Source organism: Ranitomeya imitator, chromosome 8, assembly GCF_032444005.1.
Source record: "Ranitomeya imitator isolate aRanImi1 chromosome 8, aRanImi1.pri, whole genome shotgun sequence".
Classification (NCBI taxonomy): Eukaryota; Metazoa; Chordata; class Amphibia; order Anura; family Dendrobatidae; genus Ranitomeya; species Ranitomeya imitator.
In genome coordinates this window covers 98961876-98984746 of record NC_091289.1, presented here as the reverse complement: position 1 = coordinate 98984746, position 22871 = coordinate 98961876, and the positions used below count along the sequence as shown (strand labels likewise).

At 46.5% G+C, this 22871-nt stretch overlaps 1 protein-coding gene across 2 annotated transcripts in view; it reads left to right on the top strand.

Annotated features, from left to right (window-relative positions):
- ATF6 (activating transcription factor 6) overlaps window positions 1-22871 on the top strand; it is a 182339-nt gene that overhangs the window by 122778 nt on the left and 36690 nt on the right. For both annotated transcript variants that reach the window (XM_069737202.1, XM_069737203.1), the window contains one exon: window positions 13536-13620. In XM_069737202.1, coding sequence (XP_069593303.1) covers window positions 13536-13620 — 85 coding nt within the window. The remainder of the gene's footprint in view (window positions 1-13535; window positions 13621-22871) is intronic.

Genomic DNA, 22871 nt, shown 5'->3' with positions numbered 1-22871 from the left:
GGAGACCGGGAAGATGGCGGCGCCCAGCGGTGGAACGCAGGACAGGTGAATATAGTAAGTGCTGGGGGGCCTGAGCTGGCGGCAATACCGGCACCTGACCCCCACAGCGCGCCGGTGTCCCCGCCTGCTCAGGCCCCCGGATGGGTGCAGCACATGACAGGATGGAGACGCAGGATGGGTGCAGCACATGACAGGATGGGGACGCAGGATGGGTGCAGCACATGACAGGTCTGGGGCGCAGGATGGGTGCAGCACATACCAGGATGGGGACGCAGGATGGGTGCAGCACATGACAGGATGGGGACGCAGGATGGGTGCAGCACATGACAGGTCTGGGGCGCAGGATGGGTGCAGCACATACCAGGATGGGGACGCAGGATGGGTGCAGCACATGACAGGATGGGGACGCAGGATGGGTGCAGCACATGACAGGTCTGGGGCGCAGGATGGGTGCAGCACATACCAGGATGGGGACGCAGGATGGGTGCAGCACATGACAGGATGGGGACGCAGGATGGGTGCAGCACATGACAGGATGGGGACGCAGGATGGGTGCAGCACATGACAGGATGGGGGCGCAGGATGGGTGCAGCACATGAAAGGATGGGGGCGCAGGATGGGTGCAGCACATGAAAGGATGGGGGCGCAGGACGGGTGCAGCACATGACAGGATGGGGACACAGGATGGGTGCAGCACATGACAGGATGGGGGCGCAGGATGGGGGCGCAGGATGGGTGCAGCACATGACAGGATGGGGATGCAGGATGGGTGCAGCACATGACAGGATGGGGGCGCAGGATGGGTGCAGCACATGACAGGATGGGGATGCAGGATGTGTGCAGCACATACCAGGATGGGGACGCAGGATGGCTGCAGCACATGACAGGATGGGGACGCAGGATGGGTGCAGCACATGACAGGATGGGGACGCAGGATGGGTGCAGCACATGAAAGGATGGGGGCGCAGGATGGGTGCAGCACATGAAAGGATGGGGGCGCAGGACGGGTGCAGCACATGACAGGATGGGGACACAGGATGGGTGCAGCACATGACAGGATGGGGGCGCAGGATGGGTGCAGCACATGAAAGGATGGGTGCAGCACATGACAGGATGGGGACGCAGGATGGGTGCAGCACATGACAGGATGGGGACGCAGGATGGGTGCAGCACATACCAGGATGGGGGCGCAGGATGGGTGCAGCACATGAAAGGATGGGGGCGCAGGATGGGTGCAGCACATGACAGGATGGGGGCGCAGGATGGCTGCAGCACATGACAGGATGGGGACGCAGGATGGGTGCAGCACATGACAGGATGGGGACGCAGGATGGGTGCAGCACATGACAGGATGGGGACGCAGGATGGGTGCAGCACATGACAGGATGGGGACGCAGGATGGGTGCAGCACATGACAGGATGGGGACGCAGGATGGGTGCAGCACATGACAGGATGGGGACGCAGGATGGGGACGCAGGATGGGTGCAGCACATGACAGGATGGGGACGCAGGATGGGTGCAGCACATGACAGGATGGGGACGCAGGATGGGTGCAGCACATGACAGGATGGGGACGCAGGAAGGGTGCAGCACATGACAGGATGGGGACGCAGGAAGGGTGCAGCACATGACAGGATGGGGACACAGGATGGGTGCAGCACATACCAGGATGGGGGCGCAGGATGGGTGCAGCACATGACAGGATAGGGACGCAGGATGGGTGCAGCACATGACAGGATGGGGACGCAGGATGGGTGCAGCACATACCAGGATGGGGGCGCAGGATGGGTGCAGCACATGACAGGATGGGGGCGCAGGATGGGTGCAGCACATGACAGGATGGGGGCGCAGGATGGGTGCAGCACATGACAGGATGGGGACGCAGGATGGGTGCAGCACATGACAGGATGGGGACGCAGGATGGGTGCAGCACATGACAGGATGGGGGCGCAGGATGGGTGCAGCACATGACAGGTCTGGGGCGCAGGATGGGTGCAGCACATACCAGGATGGGGACGCAGGATGGGTGCAGCACATGACAGGATGGGGACGCAGGATGGGTGCAGCACATGACAGGATGGGGACGCAGGATGGGTGCAGCACATGACAGGATGGGGGCGCAGGATGGGTGCAGCACATGAAAGGATGGGGGCGCAGGATGGGTGCAGCACATGAAAGGATGGGGGCGCAGGACGGGTGCAGCACATGACAGGATGGGGACACAGGATGGGTGCAGCACATGACAGGATGGGGGCGCAGGATGGGGGCGCAGGATGGGTGCAGCACATGACAGGATGGGGATGCAGGATGGGTGCAGCACATGACAGGATGGGGGCGCAGGATGGGTGCAGCACATGACAGGATGGGGATGCAGGATGTGTGCAGCACATACCAGGATGGGGACGCAGGATGGCTGCAGCACATGACAGGATGGGGACGCAGGATGGGTGCAGCACATGACAGGATGGGGACGCAGGATGGGTGCAGCACATGAAAGGATGGGGGCGCAGGATGGGTGCAGCACATGAAAGGATGGGGGCGCAGGACGGGTGCAGCACATGACAGGATGGGGACACAGGATGGGTGCAGCACATGACAGGATGGGGGCGCAGGATGGGTGCAGCACATGAAAGGATGGGTGCAGCACATGACAGGATGGGGACGCAGGATGGGTGCAGCACATGACAGGATGGGGACGCAGGATGGGTGCAGCACATACCAGGATGGGGGCGCAGGATGGGTGCAGCACATGAAAGGATGGGGGCGCAGGATGGGTGCAGCACATGACAGGATGGGGGCGCAGGATGGCTGCAGCACATGACAGGATGGGGACGCAGGATGGGTGCAGCACATGACAGGATGGGGACGCAGGATGGGTGCAGCACATGACAGGATGGGGACGCAGGATGGGTGCAGCACATGACAGGATGGGGACGCAGGATGGGTGCAGCACATGACAGGATGGGGACGCAGGATGGGTGCAGCACATGACAGGATGGGGACGCAGGATGGGGACGCAGGATGGGTGCAGCACATGACAGGATGGGGACGCAGGATGGGTGCAGCACATGACAGGATGGGGACGCAGGATGGGTGCAGCACATGACAGGATGGGGACGCAGGAAGGGTGCAGCACATGACAGGATGGGGACGCAGGAAGGGTGCAGCACATGACAGGATGGGGACACAGGATGGGTGCAGCACATACCAGGATGGGGGCGCAGGATGGGTGCAGCACATGACAGGATAGGGACGCAGGATGGGTGCAGCACATGACAGGATGGGGACGCAGGATGGGTGCAGCACATACCAGGATGGGGGCGCAGGATGGGTGCAGCACATGACAGGATGGGGGCGCAGGATGGGTGCAGCACATGACAGGATGGGGGCGCAGGATGGGTGCAGCACATGACAGGATGGGGACGCAGGATGGGTGCAGCACATGACAGGATGGGGACGCAGGATGGGTGCAGCACATGACAGGATGGGGGCGCAGGATGGGTGCAGCACATGACAGGATGGGGGCGCAGGATGGGTGCAGCACATGACAGGATGGGGACGCAGGATGGGTGCAGCACGTGACAGGATGGAGACCATATACCAATACAAATGCTCGCCACCCGGGCGTAGAACGGGTTCAATAGCTAGTATGTATGTATATGTATATATATATATATATATATATATATATATATATATATATATATATATATATATATATATATATATATATATATATATATATATATATATATATACACACATACATACATACATACATATATATATATATATACACATACATACATATACATACATACATACAGTGGGGCAAAAAAGTATTTAGTCAGTCAGCAATAGTGCAAGTTCCACCACTTAAAAAGATGAGAGGCGTCTGTAATTTACATCATAGGTAGACCTCAACTATGGGAGACAAACTGAGAAAAAAAAATCCAGAAAATCACATTGTCTGTTTTTTTAACAATTTATTTGCATATTATGGTGGAAAATAAGAAACAAAATTTCATCTCAATACTTTGTAATATATCCTTTGTTGGCAATGACAGAGGTCAAACGTTTTCTGTAAGTCTTCACAAGGTTGCCACACACTGTTGTTGGTATGTTGGCCCATTCCTCCATGCAGATCTCCTCTAGAGCAGTGATGTGATGTTTTTGGCTTTTCGCTTGGCAACACGGACTTTCAACTCCCTCCAAAGGTTTTCTATAGGGTTGAGATCTGGAGACTGGCTAGGCCACTCCAGGACCTTGAAATGCTTCTTACGAAGCCACTCCTTCGTTGCCCTGGCGGTGTGCTTTGGATCATTGTCATGTTGAAAGACCCAGCCACGTTTCATCTTCAATGCCCTTGCTGATGGAAGGAGGTTTGCACTCAAAATCTCACGATACATGGCCCCATTCATTCTTTCATGTACCCGGATCAGTCGCCCTGGCCCCTTTGCAGAGAAACAGCCCCAAAGCATGATGTTTCCACCACCATGCTTTACAGTAGGTATGGTGTTTGATGGATGCAACTCGGTATTCTTTTTTCTCCAAACACGACAAGTTGTGTTTCTACCAAACAGTTCCAGTTTGGTTTCATCAGACCATAGGACATTCTCCCAAAACTCCTCTGGATCATCCAAATGCTCTCTAGCAAACTTCAGACGGGCCCGGACATGTACTGGCTTAAGCAGTGGGACACGTCTGGCACTGCAGGATCTGAGTCCATGGTGGCGTAGTGTGTTACTTATGGTAGGCCTTGTTACATTGGTCCCAGCTCTCTGCAGTTCATTCACTAGGTCCCCCCGCGTGGTTCTGAGATTTTTGCTCACTGTTCTTGTGATCATTCTGACCCCACGGGGTGGGATTTTGCGTGGAGCCCCAGATCGAGGGAGATTATCAGTGGTCTTGTATGTCTTCCATTTTCTAATTATTGCTCCCACTGTTGATTTCTTCACTCCAAGCTGGTTGGCTATTGCAGATTCAGTCTTCCCAGCCTGGTGCAGGGCTACAATTTTGTTTCTGGTGTCCTTTGACAGCTCTTTGGTCTTCACCATAGTGGAGTTTGGAGTCAGACGGTTTGACGGTGTGCACAGGTGTCTTTTTATACTGATAACAAGTTTAAACAGGTGCCATTACTACAGGTAATGAGTGGAGGAAAGAGGAGACTCTTAAAGAAGAAGTTACAGGTCTGTGAGAGCCAGAAATCTTGATTGTTTGTTTCTGACCAAATACTTATTTTCCACCATAATATGCAGATAAAATGTTAAAAAAACAGACAATGTGATTTTCTGGATTTTTTTTTCTCAGTTTGTCTCCCATAGTTGAGGTCTACCTATGATGTAAATTACAGACGCCTCTCATCTTTTTAAGTGGTGGAACTTGCACTATTGCTGACTGACTAAATACTTTTTTGCCCCACTGTATATATATATCTTTATTCATTATGTAAACTAGGGGGTAGATCATCAACCAAGGTGTTATTTTAATCAGTATAACGGTGCCGACCTGACACTGTCTGTAGGTTACACAGCACCGTTTTGCAGACAGGTTCCCTTTAAGGAACATTGCGGAACAAGTGTGGTAAATTATTGAGGGATTGCCTGGAGTGTTGTGTGGATGGTGAGCTGTTCTTCTGGTTTCATGTCCATGAGTAAATAGTTCGGCACATAGTTGTAGAATCTGATTAGATCTGTTACTTCAGTGCTTGGCCAAATCATGGCAAACTCTGTGTGTTTTTGTGTGCTGGCTAGACTTGCTGTTGTAAGACTGTCATGGAAGGCCCCTCTACACGGTCATGACATGTATGTGATTATAAGGAATGAATGGTCTGACACTCCCCGCCGCTGCAGTACAGTTTGCGCCCAGCATAACCCAAATTGTCCCCCACACCCATATGTGATAAATGGTGGCAGTACTGATGTGTGTAAGTCCCAAAATAAACACCGTGTACGCTCTGGTGCCAATTGCCCTGTAATGAATATCACCGTCTACAATGGTCGTGTGTCAGCCTCTGGAGAACAAGGACCAGGCTTAACACCAGAGCATCAGTGCAGAATCTCCGGGGTTGCAGAGGGGAGTACCGTGTATTTTAGAACATGTACAGTTTTAAAAAAAACAACAAAAAAACCATTGTCTAATAGGTGATCACACATAGAAGATTTGAAAAACCTATTTTATCGTAATCCACAGGTTGACGTTGTTACATAAAAATTTATTAGAGAGTTAAAACAAGAATATGCTGTCTGCTTCTGACACCTCCCAAAGTATTAGCGGTGAGGTCTGGGGGAATGTGGGCACAGACCGGGGACGCTGCAGGATGTGGGTTCAGAACTTTTACTATATCTCCCAGCAATATTTTATAATATTTCCTATTGCATCGTACACATCCAGCAGTCTGATTGTCAAGCTTTCCTGTGTCCTGCGCACACACAATTATTTTATCAAATTAAAAAAACCCTATAACTCAGATATTTTCCATGAGATTTTCTTGAGTAAATGATCTGATTACCTAGTACAATAGCCACATTCTGCTCGTAGAAGCGAACATCTAGTTGATGGCTCTTTGCATGGGTATAATCCTAGCTGAATCAGGAACAGTAATGTTGAAAGAATTATTACTTTCACAGGGGAAGAATCACAGGGGAAGAATTGTTAGCAAAAATTCCAGTACATATTTCACTTTTTAAGTCGTTAAGAAATATTTCCTTCCTGTTTCAGGCTCCTTATCTCTACAAATATGGATGGTATAGTAGAATTACCCCCAATTGCTGTCCGTACCTTCTGATTACTATGTCTTAAGCATTGCAAAGAAACTTTGGGGAAAATTAGAGGATGGGTGCTTAACTAATGGAGGGAAGGGGAAAAGGGAATAAAATATAAAACTTGTAAGAGACAAAAGAAAAGCTATACAAAGTTGAGTAATTTGAGGAAGTTAGATCTTATGCTGGCCGTACAGCCTAATGGCAGAGAATAAAACAGATCCAGGCATTTTGGATTTCAACATGTAATCCTTCGTTGCTGTGAAAAATAGGAGACCTCTAAGGCTATGTTTCCACAGTCAGAAAACCTTCAGTATTCGCTGTGGATTGGACGCTGCATACATCTGCAGCGTCCAATCCACAGCGTCCAGATGTTACAGCTTAGTGGAGGGGATTTTATGAAATCCTGTCTCCACTATTCGTGCAGGTCCTCATCCAGCGGCCCTGCTTAACTGGACATGCGGCGCGTCTTTATAGACCGCAGCATGTCTATTTAGCTTGCGGAGACGCTCCAACTCCGCAAGATAAATAAGTCTATGAATACGATGCAGTGATTCCACATGTGTTCAATGAAGACATCCAGAATCACCGCGCGTACAACAGGGGGAGGTGCTTTGGGCAGAGCTGGGTATCCGCTGCATCCAAAGCACAGAGATTACGCCCCATGGAAACATACTCTTACAATCTGACCATCTCACAGTTGCCTACGTGTTTGATTATAGTGTCCAGAAATCTATGTGCACTCCTAGGCAAAAACTGAAAGAATAACATCTAAAGGTGTATAATATATATATATATATATATATATATATATATATATATATATATATATATATATATATATATATACATATACATATACATACATACATACATACATACATACACACACACACACACACACACACACACACACACACACACACACACACACACACACACACACACACACACACACACACTAGATTGTGGCCCGATTCTAACGCATCGGGTATTCTAGAACATGCATGTCCACGTAGCATATAACACAGAATATAACGTAGAATATGCATGTCCCCTTAGTATATGGACAATGATGATTCCAGAATTTGCGGCAGACTGTGCCCGTCGCTGATTGGTCGAGGCAACCTTTATGACATCATCGTCGCCATGGCAACCATTATGACATCTACGTCGATACTTTGCCCGTCGCTGAATCAGAAACGTGGGATTTCTACGTCCTTTATGACATCATCGTCGCTGTGCCCGTTGCTGATTGGTCGAGGCCTGGCGACCTCGACCAATCAGACGCGGGATGTCTACGTCCTTTATGACATCATCGTCGCTGTGCCCATCGATGATTGGTCGAGGCCTGGCGGCCTCGACCAGTCAGAGACGCGGGATTTCCAGGACAGACAGAAAGACACAGACAGAAAGACACAGACAGAAAGACACAGACAGAAAGACACAGACAGAAAGACACAGACAGAAAGACACAGACAGAAAGACACAGACAGAAAGACACAGACAGAAAGACACAGACAGAAAGACACAGACAGAAAGACACAGACAGAAAGACGGAAAAACCCTTAGACAATTATATATAGACTAGATTGTGGCCCGATTCTAACGCATCGGGTATTCTAGAATATGCATGTCCCCGTAGTATATGGACAATGATGATTCCAGAATTCGCGGCAGACTGTGCCCGTCGCTGCTTGGTCGAGGCAACCTTTATGACATCTTCGTCGCCATGGCAACCATTATGACATTTACGTCGATACTGCGCCCGTCGCTGATTGGTCGAGGCGAATTCGCGGCAAACTGTGCCCGTCGCTGATTGGTCGAGGCAACCTTTATGACATCATCGTCGCCATGCTGTGCCCGTAGTATATGGACAATGATGATTCCAGAATTCGCGGCAGACTGTGCCCGTCGTTGATTGGTCGAGGCAACCTTTATGACATCATCGTCGCCATGGCAACCATTATGACATCTACGTCGATACTGTGCCCGTCGCTGAATCAGAAACGTGGGATTTCTACGTCCTTTATGACATCATCGCCGCTGTGCCCGTTGCTGATTGGTCGAGGCCTGGCGGCCTCGACCAATCAGAGACGCGGGATATCTACGTCCTTTATGACATCATCGTCGCTGTGCTCGTCGCTGATTGGTCGAGGCCTGGCAGCCTGATTGTGGCCCGATTCTAACGCATCGGGTATTCTAGAATATGCATGTCCCCGTAGTATATGGACAATGATGATTCCAGAATTCGCGGCAGACTGTGCCCATCGCTGATTGGTCGAGGCAACCTTTATGACATCATCATCGCCATGGCAACCATTATGACATCTACGTCGATACTGTGCCCGTCGCTGAATCAGAAACGTGAGATGTCTACGTCCTTTATGACATCGTCGCTGTGCCCGTTGCCTGGCGGCCTCGACCAATCAGACGCGGGATTTCTACGTCCTTTATGACACCATCGTCACTGTGCCCGTTGCTGATTGGTCGAGGCCTGGCGGCCTCGACCAATCAGAGACGCGGGATTTCTACGTCGATGCTGTGCCAGTCTCTGATTGGTCGAGGCCGCCAGATTTCCAGGACAGACACAGACAGACAGAAAAACCCTTAGACAATTATATATGTAGATAATAAATATCTCTTATATATCTATATATATATATATCTATATATATATATCTATATATATATATGTATGTATGTATGTATGTATGTATGTATATATCTATCTATGTATATATATATCTATAATTGCCTAAGGGTTTTTCCGTCTGTCCTGGAAATCCCGCGTCTCTGATTGGTCGAGGCCGCCAGGCCTCGACCAATCAGCAACGGGCACAGCGACGATGATGTCATAATGGTTGCCTCAACCAATCAGCAACGGGCACAGTCTGCCGCGAATTCTGGAATCATCATGGTCCATATACTACGGGGACATGCATATTCTAGAATACCCGATGCGTTAGAATCGGGCTACAATCTAGTATATATATATATATATATATATATATATATATATATATATATATATATATATATATATATATATATATATATATATATATATATATATATATATATATATAATTTGTCTAAGGGGTACTTCCGTCTGTCTGTCTGCAACTTCCGTAACGGAAATCCTGCGTCGCTGATTGGTCTCGCCAGCTGCCTGTCATGGCTGCCGCGACCAATCAGCGACTGCCACAGTCCGATTAGTCCCTCCCTACTCCCCTGCAGTCAGTGCCCGGCGCCCACATACTCCCCTCCAGTCACTGCTCACACAGGGTTAATGCCAGCGGTAACGAACCGCGTTATGCCGCGGGTAACGCACTCCGTTAACGCAGCTATTAACCCTGTGTGACCAACTTTTTACTATTGATGCTGCGTACGCAGCATCAATAGTAAAAAGATCTAATGTTACAAATAATAATTAAAAAAGTTATTCTCACCCTCCAAAGTCGTGCTGTCATGTGACCATGCCGTGACGTCATGGTCATGTGACCGCGACGTCATCACAGGTCCTGCGCTCATACCAACCATGGACCGGCAGCTGCCGCGTGCACCGCACGAAGGCGCCAGGAATTCAAGGGGCCTTTGGAAGGTGAGTATATGTTTATTTTTTATTTTAAGTCTTTTTTAACCGCGCATATAGTGCCCACGTTGCTATATACTACGTGGGCTGTGTTACATACTGCGTGGGCTGTGTTATATACTACATTTCTGTGCTATATGCTATGTAGCTGGGCAATATACAACGTGACTGTGCAATATACAACGTGACTGTCCAATATACTACGTGGCTGTGCAATATACTACATAGCTATGCAATATACTACGTGCCTCTACAATATACTACATGGCTATGTTATATACTACGTGGCTCTGCTATATACTGCTTCACTGAGCAATATACAACATAGCTGTGCAATACACTACATAGTTGTGCAATACACTATGTGACTGTGTTATATACTACGTGCCTGTGCAATATACTACGTGGCTCTACAATATACTACGTGGCTCTGCTATATACTACGTGGCTCTGCTATATACTACGTGGCTCTGCTATATACTACGTGGCTCTGCTGTATACTACATGGCTCTGCTATATACTACGTGGCTGACCAATATACTACATACCTGTACAATACACTACGTGGCTATGTTATATACTACGTGGCTGTATTATATACTACGTAGCTCTGCTATATACTACGTACGCTGTGTTACATACTACGTAGCTCTGTTATATACTACATAGCTATGTTATATACTACGTCGGTTGTGTTATATACGTCACTGCAATATAGTACGTAGCCTGTGCTATATACTACCTACATATTCTAGAATACCCGATACGTTAGAATCGGGCCACCATCTAGTATGTGTGTGTATGTATGTATGTATATATATATATATATATATATATATATATATATATATATATATATATATATATATATATATATATATATATATATATATATATATATATATATATATAATATATATATATATATATATATTATGCTATTGAACCCGTTCTATGCCCGGGTGGCGAGCATTTATATTGGTATATGGTCTCCATCCTGGTATGTGCTACTCCATCCTGCGTCCCCATCCTGTCATGTGCTGCTCCATCCTGCACCCCCATCCTGTCATGTGCTGCACCCATCCTGCGCCCCCATTCTGACATGTGCTGCACCCATCCTGCGCCTCCATTCTGTCATGTGCTGTTCCCATCCTGCGCCCCCATCCTGTCATATGCTGCTCCCATCCTGCGCCCCCATCCTGTCATATGCTGCTCCCATCCTGCGCCCCCGTCCTGTCATGTGCTGCTTCCATCCTGCGCCCCTGTTCTGTCATGTGCTGCCCTATTCTGTCATGTGCTGCTCCCATCCTGCGCCCCCGTTCTGTCATGTGCTGCTCCCATCCTGCGCCACCATTCTTTAATTTGCTGCTCCCATCCATATGCCCCTTTCGCTGCTCCATAAGATGCTCCATAGTATATTCCCCGTATCAGGTGGCGTAAGTAACAAATAGCTGTGGCATGAAGTGCCACAGCCTCATGCCACAGCAATTTGTTACTTGCGCCACCTGATTCCTTTCCGCCGCCATTTTCTTGGTCCTCCTGCTGGCGGAGTCGGCACCTGCGCAGTCCGCGCTTTCCGGCGCCATTTTCTTGAAGACACACTGCAGTCTTCAAGAAAATGGCGCCGGAAAGCGTGGACTGCGCAGGCGCCGATTCCGGCAGCAGGACCAAGAAAATGGCGGCAGAAAGGAATCAGATGGCGCAAGTAACAAATTGCTGTGGCATGAAGTGCCACAGCTTCATGCCACAGCAATTTGTTACTTAAGCCATTCCTTTCCGCCCATTTTCTTTGTCCTCCTGCTGCCGGAATCGGCACCTGCGCAGTCCGCGCTTTCCGGCGCCATTTTCTTGAAGACACACTGCAGTGGGCAGGCGCCGATTCCGGCAGCAGGACAAAGGAATCAGGTGGCGTAAGTAACAAATTGCTGTGGCATGAAGTGCCACAGCTTCATGCCACAGCAATTTGTTACTTACGCCATTCCTTTCCGCCCATTTTCTTCGTCCTCCTGCTGGCGGAATCGGCGCCTGCGCAGTCCGCACTTTCCGGTGCCATTTTCTTGAAGAAAAGGCTTCGGACAGAGTGACGCTCCCAGCGTTATGTTAGAGATAGATATATATATATATATATATATATATATATATATATATATATATATATATATATATATATATATATATATATATATATATATATATATATATATATATATATATATATATATATATATATATATATATATATTCCCATCTATCGTTCCCACAGTCCCTTCTCCCTACTGTGCACGTGCATTAGCGAAACTAATGTTTATTTGGTCCTGCCAATAAAATAAGGCAACGGAGAGCCGGCTATCTGTCAGCATGACGTTGGCAGTCGTTCCATGTCAGTAGAGCAGAGCGGAAAAGCAGTCGCGCTGTTGGCTGGAAGTCAGCAGGAGCAGCTGAATCGCTGGCAGGAATGCTCTGCTAGCAAAGAACAGCACCAAGCACAACAGGAAGGTAGTACGCAACTACCTGCCTGTTGATGCTTAGGCACATTTTTTTTTCTTTTGTGCAAAGTCCCTGATAACCCCTTTTAACAATTCAATAACTACTTGGACACAAACACCCTAAGAACAAAATAATGGGTAAAAGGCATATTACCAAAGCCACTCAATGTGTGTTTTGCAAGAGATGCTTGTAGTTCCCATACATATTGGATGGAAGTCACTGAGACCGGCCATCCATCTGGGGTGTATGGTGCCTCAACTTTACCCCAAAAGATGAGAAAGATTGGGTAGTTGGAGTTTCAGCACCCTAGGTATTTGTTTTCATGAGAAATAAAATCACTACTGAGCTGTTTGCAATCTTCTAATTATCATTGTATGGCAGGATTACAGTGACTGGTAACTCCTTTTATATAAGTCTAGAGGCAGCTAACCGAGTTACACCATTCACACTCAGTAGTGATTACTGCACATATATGTCACTGCTCACAACACTGGTCTAGGGAGGTGATACATTTTATTGTTCATGCAAGGCATATCTGGGAGTATTTTCGCTTCTCCCAAGGCTTCAAGCATCCATGGAGAAAGGTTGCCTTATGGCCTGTTTTGCCTGAAAAAAAAGTTCAAAGGTGATATTAATATTTTTAGTTTGTTTTATAGTAATTTTATATTTTGGATTTTTGTGCATTTTGCAGGACCACTTGCTGTTGCCAGCTACCAACAGAAATAAAACCAGCAGGCCAAAAATGTCAATTATTTTGCCCTCCACAAATGTTAATGGTAAGTTAAATGGCGCATATTGGAAAAATTATATTGATATAAAGCAAGATGTTCAGCACACTGTGTATGTACAGTATCTATAATCTCAGTGTTAATAAGTGTTCTTACCACATGAACTTTTTCATATTTTTGTTTTCTCATGTTCCACTAACAAACAAATGTTTTTTATTGGGATTTTATTGATATTCCAAAACATAGTAACAACTTTTTGTTAAGCGTAAAGGAAATTATACATGGTTTTCTAGTTAAAAATATAAATCTGAAAATTGCTATGTGCACTTGTGTTTAGTCCCCTGTCGTGTGATATCCTGAGTGACCAATTGCCTCCAGAATCACAAGAAAAGAGAGAAACAGCAGAGGCCATATAGACTGGGGATCACCAAACTACAAGGATTTGTGCAAAAAACACAGCTTTATTAAGGTGAAAAACACAGGACAAACATTTTTAAAAACCTCTAAAAACCAATAGAACAATACCTGTAATAAGGAAAGTGCCTGTACAGAGATGAAAGGGGGGTGGGGGTGAAGGGGGGGGGGGGGTGGGGGAAGATACCGTATATAAATGTATCTCAAAAACCTGCATGGACAGCGTATTCACACTATGCATAGAATATGAATAATACATATAAAGACATATACCGTAGTTGTCAGTATGGCCGCACATACGGAGTGGAAATAACAAGGTCAAAAGGTGGTAAAAACATGCGGTATAGTACTTCTGGGCATAAGAACCTTAGGTCAATGGTCAAGCCCTATAAATATATGACCTATGCCTCCAGAACTCACAAGGTATCAAACAACATCATGAAAACGGAGGGACACACAAGACAGGTCAGGGATAAAGTTGTAGAGAAGAATAAAGTGGGGTTAGGTTATTTAACAAAAAAAAAGACTAATCTCTAAGCATAAATACAAATAAACCTAAAAGAATGAGGTATAAAGGCAAAATCTGAAATTAAATAAACAAAAAGCACTAACAGTGTAAATTGCCAATAAAAACAATCAAAAAGCTATTAAATGATTTAGCAAGAATAAAAGGGAATAGATATGGACAAGGTAACTGCTAACCAAACAGGGACAGCATAGCATTAAGTACAAAAGTGATAAAAGTGCATGAGACTCCTTAGTAAAAATGAGCCAGTGGTATAGGTACAAGAGATACAATGTTCCCAGTTATGCGCCTCCTGACGAAGAAGCAAAACATGCGTTGGGGTGGCAGGGACTCCATACACAGCTATTATACTCATGTACCGTATATACTCGAGTATAAGCCAAGATTTTCAGCCCAAATTTTTGGGCTGAAAGTGCCCCTCTCGGCTTATACTTGAGTCACGGTCGGCGGGTGAGGGGGAGAGAGGACTGTCGCATACTCACCTGCTTCCGGGGCTCCTGGCGCTCCCCCTGCCTGTCCCATGGTCTTCGGGTGCCGCAGCTCTTCCCCTGTTCAGCGGTCACATGGTACTGCTCATTAAAGTTATGAATATGGAATCCACTCCCATAGGGGTGGAGCCGCATATTCATTCCTCTAATGAGCGGTATCGGTGACCGTTGACAGAGGAAGAGGCTGCGGCACCCGAAGACCATCTGTCCAGGATAAGGAGCCAGGGACGCCGGAGCAGGTAAGTATGTCATATTTAGTAACGAAAAAAGAAATCCAGCTCACCATAGTGACGATCCCAAAAAGAACTCGGAGCACGGAAACGCTGTGTCAAGGCGTGAAGAAACCAGAGAACAAAAGAAGAATTCCAGCTCGACGAGGTAGTGAAAAGTAAAAACTTGGTACTTTATTCACTTCATGTTAGAAGCAGAGGATAAAACATCAGCACATTATAGATAAAAGCACTATCTACGCGTTTCAGGTGGCACAGCACCCTTAGTCATGAAGTATGTCATATTTACCTGTCCACGTTCCACCCGCCGGGCGCCGCTCCGTCTTCGCGTCCTCTTGCAGTGACTGTGCAGATCAGAGGTCGTGATGACGTACTAGTGTGCGCGCCGCCCTCTGCCTGAACAGTCAGTGCGGAGTGACGCCGAGATGGGACGCTGAGGAGCTGCAGGCAGCAAGAGAGGTGAGTATGCCATTTTTTTTTTTTATTGCAGCAGCATTATATATGGCACAGCTTTCTATGGAGCATCTATGGGGCCATAATGAACGGTGCAGAGCATTCTATATGGCACAGCTTTCTATGGAGCATCTATGGGGCCATAATGAACGGTGCAGAGCATTCTATATGGCACAGCTTTCTATGGAGCATCTATGGGGCCATAATGAACGGTGCAGAGCATTCTATATGGCACAGCTTTCTATGGAGCATCTATGGGGCCATAATGAACGGTGCAGAGCATTCTATATGGCACAGCTTTCTATGGAGCATCTATGGGGCCATAATGAACGGTGCAGAGCATTCTATATGGCACAGCTTTCTATGGAGCATCTATGGGGCCATAATGAACGGTGCAGAGCATTCTATATGGCACAGCTTTCTATGGAGCATCTATGGGGCCATAATGAAATGTATGGAGCATTATATGTGGCACAGCTTTATATGGAGCATCTATGGGGCAATAATGAACGGTATGGAGAATCTTTTTATTTTTGAAATTCACCGGTAGCTGCTGCATTTCCTACCATAGGCTTATACTCGAGTCAATGCGTTTTCCCAGTTTTTTTGTGGCAAAATTAGGGGGGGTCGGCTTATACTCGGGTCGGCTTATACTCGAGTATATACGGTAAATGCTTTTTGCGATCTTTCTTGCTTAAAGGGAACCTGTCACCCCGTTTTTTGAGATTGAGATATAAATACTGTTAAATAGGGCCTGTGCTGTGCGTTACTATGGTGTATGTAGTGTACCCTGATTCCCCATGTATGCCGAGAAATACATTACCAAAGTCGGCGTTTTCGCCTGTCAATCAGGCTGGTCTGGTCAGGTGGGCGTGTTCACAGCGTTCTTTTCTTCCCCAGGTTTCCGTTGGTGGCGTAGTGGTGTGCGCATGTCCAAGGTCCGGATTCCCTGTGCCCACGTGAAGACACAGCGCGCGATCTGCGCTGTCATTCCTTTCATCGGTGCGGGCGGCCATCTTCCTGGGGCCGCGCGTGCGCAGATGTAGTGCTCTGCTGCACGGGGCTTCAGGAAAATGGCCGCGGGATGCCGCGCGTGCGCAGAAGTGATCGCGGCGGCCATTTTCCCAAAGCCGAGATGCAAACTCGGCTTTGGGAAAATGGCCGCCGCGATCTCTTCTGCGCACGCGCGGCATCCCGCGGCCATTTTCCTGAAGCCCCGTGCAGCAGAGCACTACATCTGCGCACGCGCGGCCCCAGGAAGATGGCCGCCCGCACCGATGAAAGGAATGACAGCGCAGATCGCGCGCTGTGTCTTCACGTGGGCACAGGGAATCCGGACCTTGGACATGCGCACACCACTACGCCACCAACGGAAACCTGGGGAAGAAAAGAACGCTGTGAACACGCCCACCTGACCAGACCAGCCTGATTGACAGGCGAAAACGCCGACTTTGGTAATGTATTTCTCGGCATACATGGGGAATCAGGGTACACTACATACACTATAGTAACGCACAGCGCAGGCCCTATTTAACAGTATTTATATCTCAATCTCAAAAAACGGGGTGACAGGTTCCCTTTAACATGTAGCACAACTGGGAACATTGTATCCCACGTACATATATATATATATATATATATATATATATATATATATATATATATATATATATATATATATATATATATATATATATAACTCATCTCAGTTGAAACGAACAGTACATACAACTGTACATTCTACAGCTTGCAGAATGAAATGCCATCAGGTGACAAATTGGTGTTTCCTAGTTTGTTGGCTGATCACTGTGTGTTTTCATGGGGCAATGATTGAATGTTAGTTAATTCCCATTCAGTGGATCAATGTCCTATGTAAAACATTCTTTAGGCTGCTCTCTACAGATTTGTACAGAAGCCTTTTTAATACGAAAAACTACTAGAAAATTATTGAATGCAGGTTGTAAATTTTTTTTTAAATCAAGTTGCACATTTATTTTAATGGGACTTTATTGCTACACAGACATGGCTAAACTTGTTTGGCATTACTGGCCTCAAAACAAATAAAGTGGTCGTGGCACTTTAATGAGACCTACAACCCCTTCATTCTGTATCTTTCTAAAGTTTCAATCATTTACCTCCACTAATATTTATGGCCTTTCGTAAAGTTAGGCCATCAATTACTAATCCCCTAAATCCTTTTAAAAAATTTTAAAGAATGAACTGTCCTTGCCAGACCTGGGCAAAGTGTGGCTCTTCGGTTGTCACTGTCCTCTGGCTGGACAGGAACAGCCGAAGGACTGGATTCAGTGGTATACCACACCACGCATCTATCTGCTGCCTAGTTTCACAATTTCACCTGTATCTTCATCTTATAGATACAGATACCAGTGAAGTCATAAAAGTCCTAAAGGAGTTATAACGTATGACTGACAGACTTATATCTGGTGGGCATTGTATGTATATTTAATGGGATGTTATTTTGAAGATGTTTAATTATATTTGTATTTAAACATACACTAAAAACAATTACAAAAGCTTTAAGTCCTTAACAAAAGTCTGTTATAACATTATTATTATACATTTTTTATAGCGTCATTTATTTCGTGGTGCTTTACATGTGAAAAGACAAATACAATAAACATGAGCAAAAACAAGGCACTAACAGGTACAGAAGGAGAGAGGACCCTGCCTGCAAGGGCTCAGTCTACAGGGGATGGGTGTGGATACACTAGGAGAGGGTAGAGCTGGTCGTGCGGCGATTCAGTAGGTTGAGGATAACTGCAGGCTGTAGGCTTTTCAGAAGAGTTGAGTCTTCAGGTTCTTTTTGAAGGTTTCCGTGGTAGGCGAGAGTCTGATGTGTTGGTGTAGAGAGTTCCAGAGTATGGGGGAAGCACGGGAGAAGTCTTGAATGCGATTGTTGGAAGAAGAGATAAGAGCGGAGTGGAGAAGGAGATCTTGTGAGGATCGAAGATTGCGTGAAGGTAAGTACCGGGAGACCATGTCACAGATGTATGGAGGAGACAGGTTGTGGATGGCTTTTTATGTAATACTAGATTGTGGCCCGATTCTAACACATCGGGTATTCTAGGATATGCATGTCCCCGTAGTATATGGACAATGACTATTCCAGAATTCGCGGCAGACTGTGCCCATCGCTGATTGGTCGAGGCAACCTTTATGACATCATCGTCGCCATGGCAACCATTATGACATCTACGTCGACACTGTGCCCATCGCAGAATCAGAAAGTGGGATTTCTACGTCCTTTATGACATCATCGTCGCTGTGCCCGTTGCTGATTGGTCGAGGCCGCCAGGCCTCGACCAATCAGATATGCGGGATTTCCAGGACAGACAGAAAGACAGACAGACGGAAAAACCCTTAGACAATTATATATATAGATTGAGGGTTTTGAACAGGAGTATCTGGACGATAGGAAGCCAGTGAAGGGCTTGGCATAGGAGAGGCTGGGGAATAGCGGGGAGACGGGTAGATTAGTCGGGCAGCCGAGTGAAGGATGGATTGGAGTAGTGCTAGAGGGGAGGCCAGAGAGTAGGAGGTTGCAGTAGTCAAGGCGGGAGATAAGGGCGTGCACTAGTGTTTTTGTGGTTTCGTGGTCAAGGAATTTGTGGATCCTGGAAATATTTTTGAGTTTGAGACAGCAGGAAGAGGCAAGGGCTTGAATATGTGGCTTGAAAGAGAGGGCAGAGTCGAGGATCACCCCGAGGCATCGGGCGTGTGGGACTAGGGAAAGTGAGCAGCCATTGACATTGATGGATAGGTCTGGTGGAATGGTAGAGTGAGATGGGGGGGAAAGATGATGAATTCTGTTTTGTCCATGTTCAGTTTTAGGAAACGAGCAGAAAAGAAGGCTGAGATAGCAGACAGACAGTGTGGTATTTTGGTGAGTAAGGAGGTGAGGTCGGGTCCGGATAGGTAGATCTGCATGTCATCGGTGTAGAGATGATACTGCAAACCGTGGGATTCTATGAGCTGTCCCAGGCCAAAGGTGTAGATGAAGAAGAGTAGGGGTCCTAGAACTGAGCCTTGAGGAACACCGGCAGACAAGGGGCAAGTTGAGGAAGTGGTGTGGGAGAGGGAAACACTGAATGTTCGGTCTGTTAGATATGACGAGATCCAGGATAGGGCTAAGGCTACTTTCACACATCAGGTTTTTACCGTCAGGCAGGATCCGGCGAATTTTAGAAAAAAACGGATCCGTTGCAAATTGTGAAAAACTGATGCGACAGATCCGTTTTTTTTTTTTTGCTGGATCCATTTTCTCCGGCCGCCGGAAAACTAGTTTTTGACGAATCCGGCAAAAAACGGATAAAACATGTGGCCATCAGGCGCATTCCGGCGCTAATACAACTCTATGAGAAAAAATGGATCCAGCAGGAAAAAAAAGGATCGTTTTTTTTTCCAAAACTCGCCGGATTGTGCCTGACGGCAAAAACCTGATGTGTGAAATTAGCCAGATAGTTATATGGATAGAAACATCTATGTATCTATAGATATATCTATAGTTAGATATATGAATAGATAGGCAGATGTTGATTAATGAACATAAAGAAAAAAACGGGGGGAAAAAATGGCGTGGGCTTCGCACAATTTTCTGCACCAGAGGGGGAAAGCCGACGGTCGGGGCCAATATTTGTAGCCTGGGAAGGGGTAAATACCCATGGCCCTTCTCAGGCTATGAATATCAGCCCGCACCTGTGTACGTAGCCTTTACTGGCTATTAAAATAAGGGGACCCAAAAAAAAGACGTGGGGTCCCCCTATATTTTATAGCCAGAAAGGCGAATCTGTAAGATTCCAGCACTTGGCCCCCTCTCTTCCCACTCCCGGTGGGAAGCGGTGGGATATGGGGTAATAAGGGGTTAATGTCACCTTGCTATTGTAAGGTGACATTAAGCCGGGTTAATAATGGAGAGGTGTCAATAAGATGCCTATCCATTATTAATCCTAGAGTAGTGAAAGGGTTAAAAACAAAATAAAAACACCGCCAGAAAAAAGTATTTTATTATTCTTAATTTAACCATACTTCAGCGCCTGCAAAAAAACGTAAAATACTAAACTGTATACTCCCTGTCCGACGCAGTCCAATTAATAACGAGTGTCCCACGACTATCTCCCCTATAGAACAGTGACATCGGGTGATGTCACTGCTCTATAGGACCCTCAGTGACACACTGACGGGAGACAATGGCTCCTGCAGTGCATCACTGAGACGTTACTGTAGTTCACTGGTCTCACTTTATGGCAATTGCTGCATGGGAACTTTCTCACACAGCAATGCCAAAAGTGAGACTAGGGACTATTTTTTTACTGTGGCAGAGGAATACAGTGCAGAAGGATACCTTCCTCCCGTCATTGTATTCCTGGAGCCCCTACAGAGCAGTCGCATCATCTGATGCTGCTGCTCTCCATGGGAGATCGTCGTGGGACACTCGTGGATTTCTGCGGATCATGGAGTATATTGCTTGTTTGTTATTTTAATATTTTTTGTAGGTGACACTGGCTTCGGGGAACAAAGTGACAAGTGATGATGAGTATGTACTCTGCTATATGTACTGTATGCCTATATGTATGTATTGTATGTAATGTATGAATGTATTGTATGTAGTATGTATGTAGTATGTAGTATGTATGTAGTATGTTGTGTGTAGCATGCATGTTTGTGGTTTTTTTTTTTTTTTTTTTTTTTTTTTTTTTACATTCAACACATTAGCCGGATGATAGGACTACTACTGTCCCATCATTGGCTAATGTGTCAATCACTGCATTGTAGCAGGCATAGCCCGATGGGACTTGTAGTTCCATCGGACGGTGCCTGCACACAGACACAAAGACCCCCGAGAGGCCTGCAAAGACCCCGCCCGCACACACAGAGGCACGCAATCTCCGCCCACGCATCGCACACACTCCATTATAGTGCATAATGACATAATTTCAGCTACCAATCACAGCCATGCCATTAGTTAACATGCATAACAGTATGTGCCCACACTTAGGATTCCTCATTGGCTGAATAAAATCAAACTGGCTCATTGCATTATGGGAACTTACGATTCCGGTATTCGATATTCTAAAAGTATCGGAGCTTAGTATCGGAACTCCGATACCGCGAATATCGGCCGATACCCGATATCGGAATGCTCAACACTACTCCCTGCTCATCTGCGATTTTTCCCTCAGCTGAAATCGGACTGAAGAAAAAATTTCAGTATGCTGCGACTGGCTGCACATATCGGACAAGACTCGCCAATGCAAGTCAACGGGTGCGAGAAAAAGCACGGACCATACGTATGCCGTCCGATTTATATGGATATATTACCATTCTGTAGCATAGAACACTGTAAGTGGTCCTCTAAGTGATTGGAAATGGTTGCAGAGAAAGAAAAGCATGTCCTACGGATGCTATGTGAGAAAAATCACATTGGTACTCGCATTACACTCGTCCTACTTTTCTGGATTAATATCAGTGATTTTTATATATAAAGGCTAGTGGGAGCAAGGCCTTAGTCACCCCACCTAAATATTACCTGAACAGGTCATTATAGCCGGCAGACTCTAAGGCTGTTGTTTGGCTGTGAGTTGCCATGGTAACCAAAAGGACCATACAATTATGATCTCGGGGTATCTATGGGGGTAAAGGAGCCGTAGTCATTATTGACAGAAGCATCTAAGGGTTAAATAGCTGTGGTCAGTGCCAACACTTGTGGTTGCAGCAGGATGTCGGCTATAATGTCCAGGTAGGTGACAGCTGCTGCATTTTTACTCGTAGGGTGATGCTATTCTTGCGTCTCGGGTCAGTAAGAAAGCATATTTGTGGTCTCTAAGGGGTTAAATAAATACACGCCAATAATCGTTCCTGAACACAATGTGAACAGCGCCTTCCAGGAATCTTTCTGATTGTCAGTAGGAGCCAGAAACCATTTTTCCATGCTATGGTGTAAAAGATTAAATATGAGGGGCTTAAATCTTTTTTTCAATCCATCTATGAACACTTTCCAAGTGATTCTAAAATTCCATACAACTGTAACAAAAGCCTTGTAGACACGAGCAGCCATGAATTCCATGCAAATGGGAAAACCTAATTCTCCATGGCAGCTTGTTAGATTTCCGTCATTATTTTTAAGAACTGTTATGTCTAGCTTTCATGTAGCCATGTCAACATAATTTA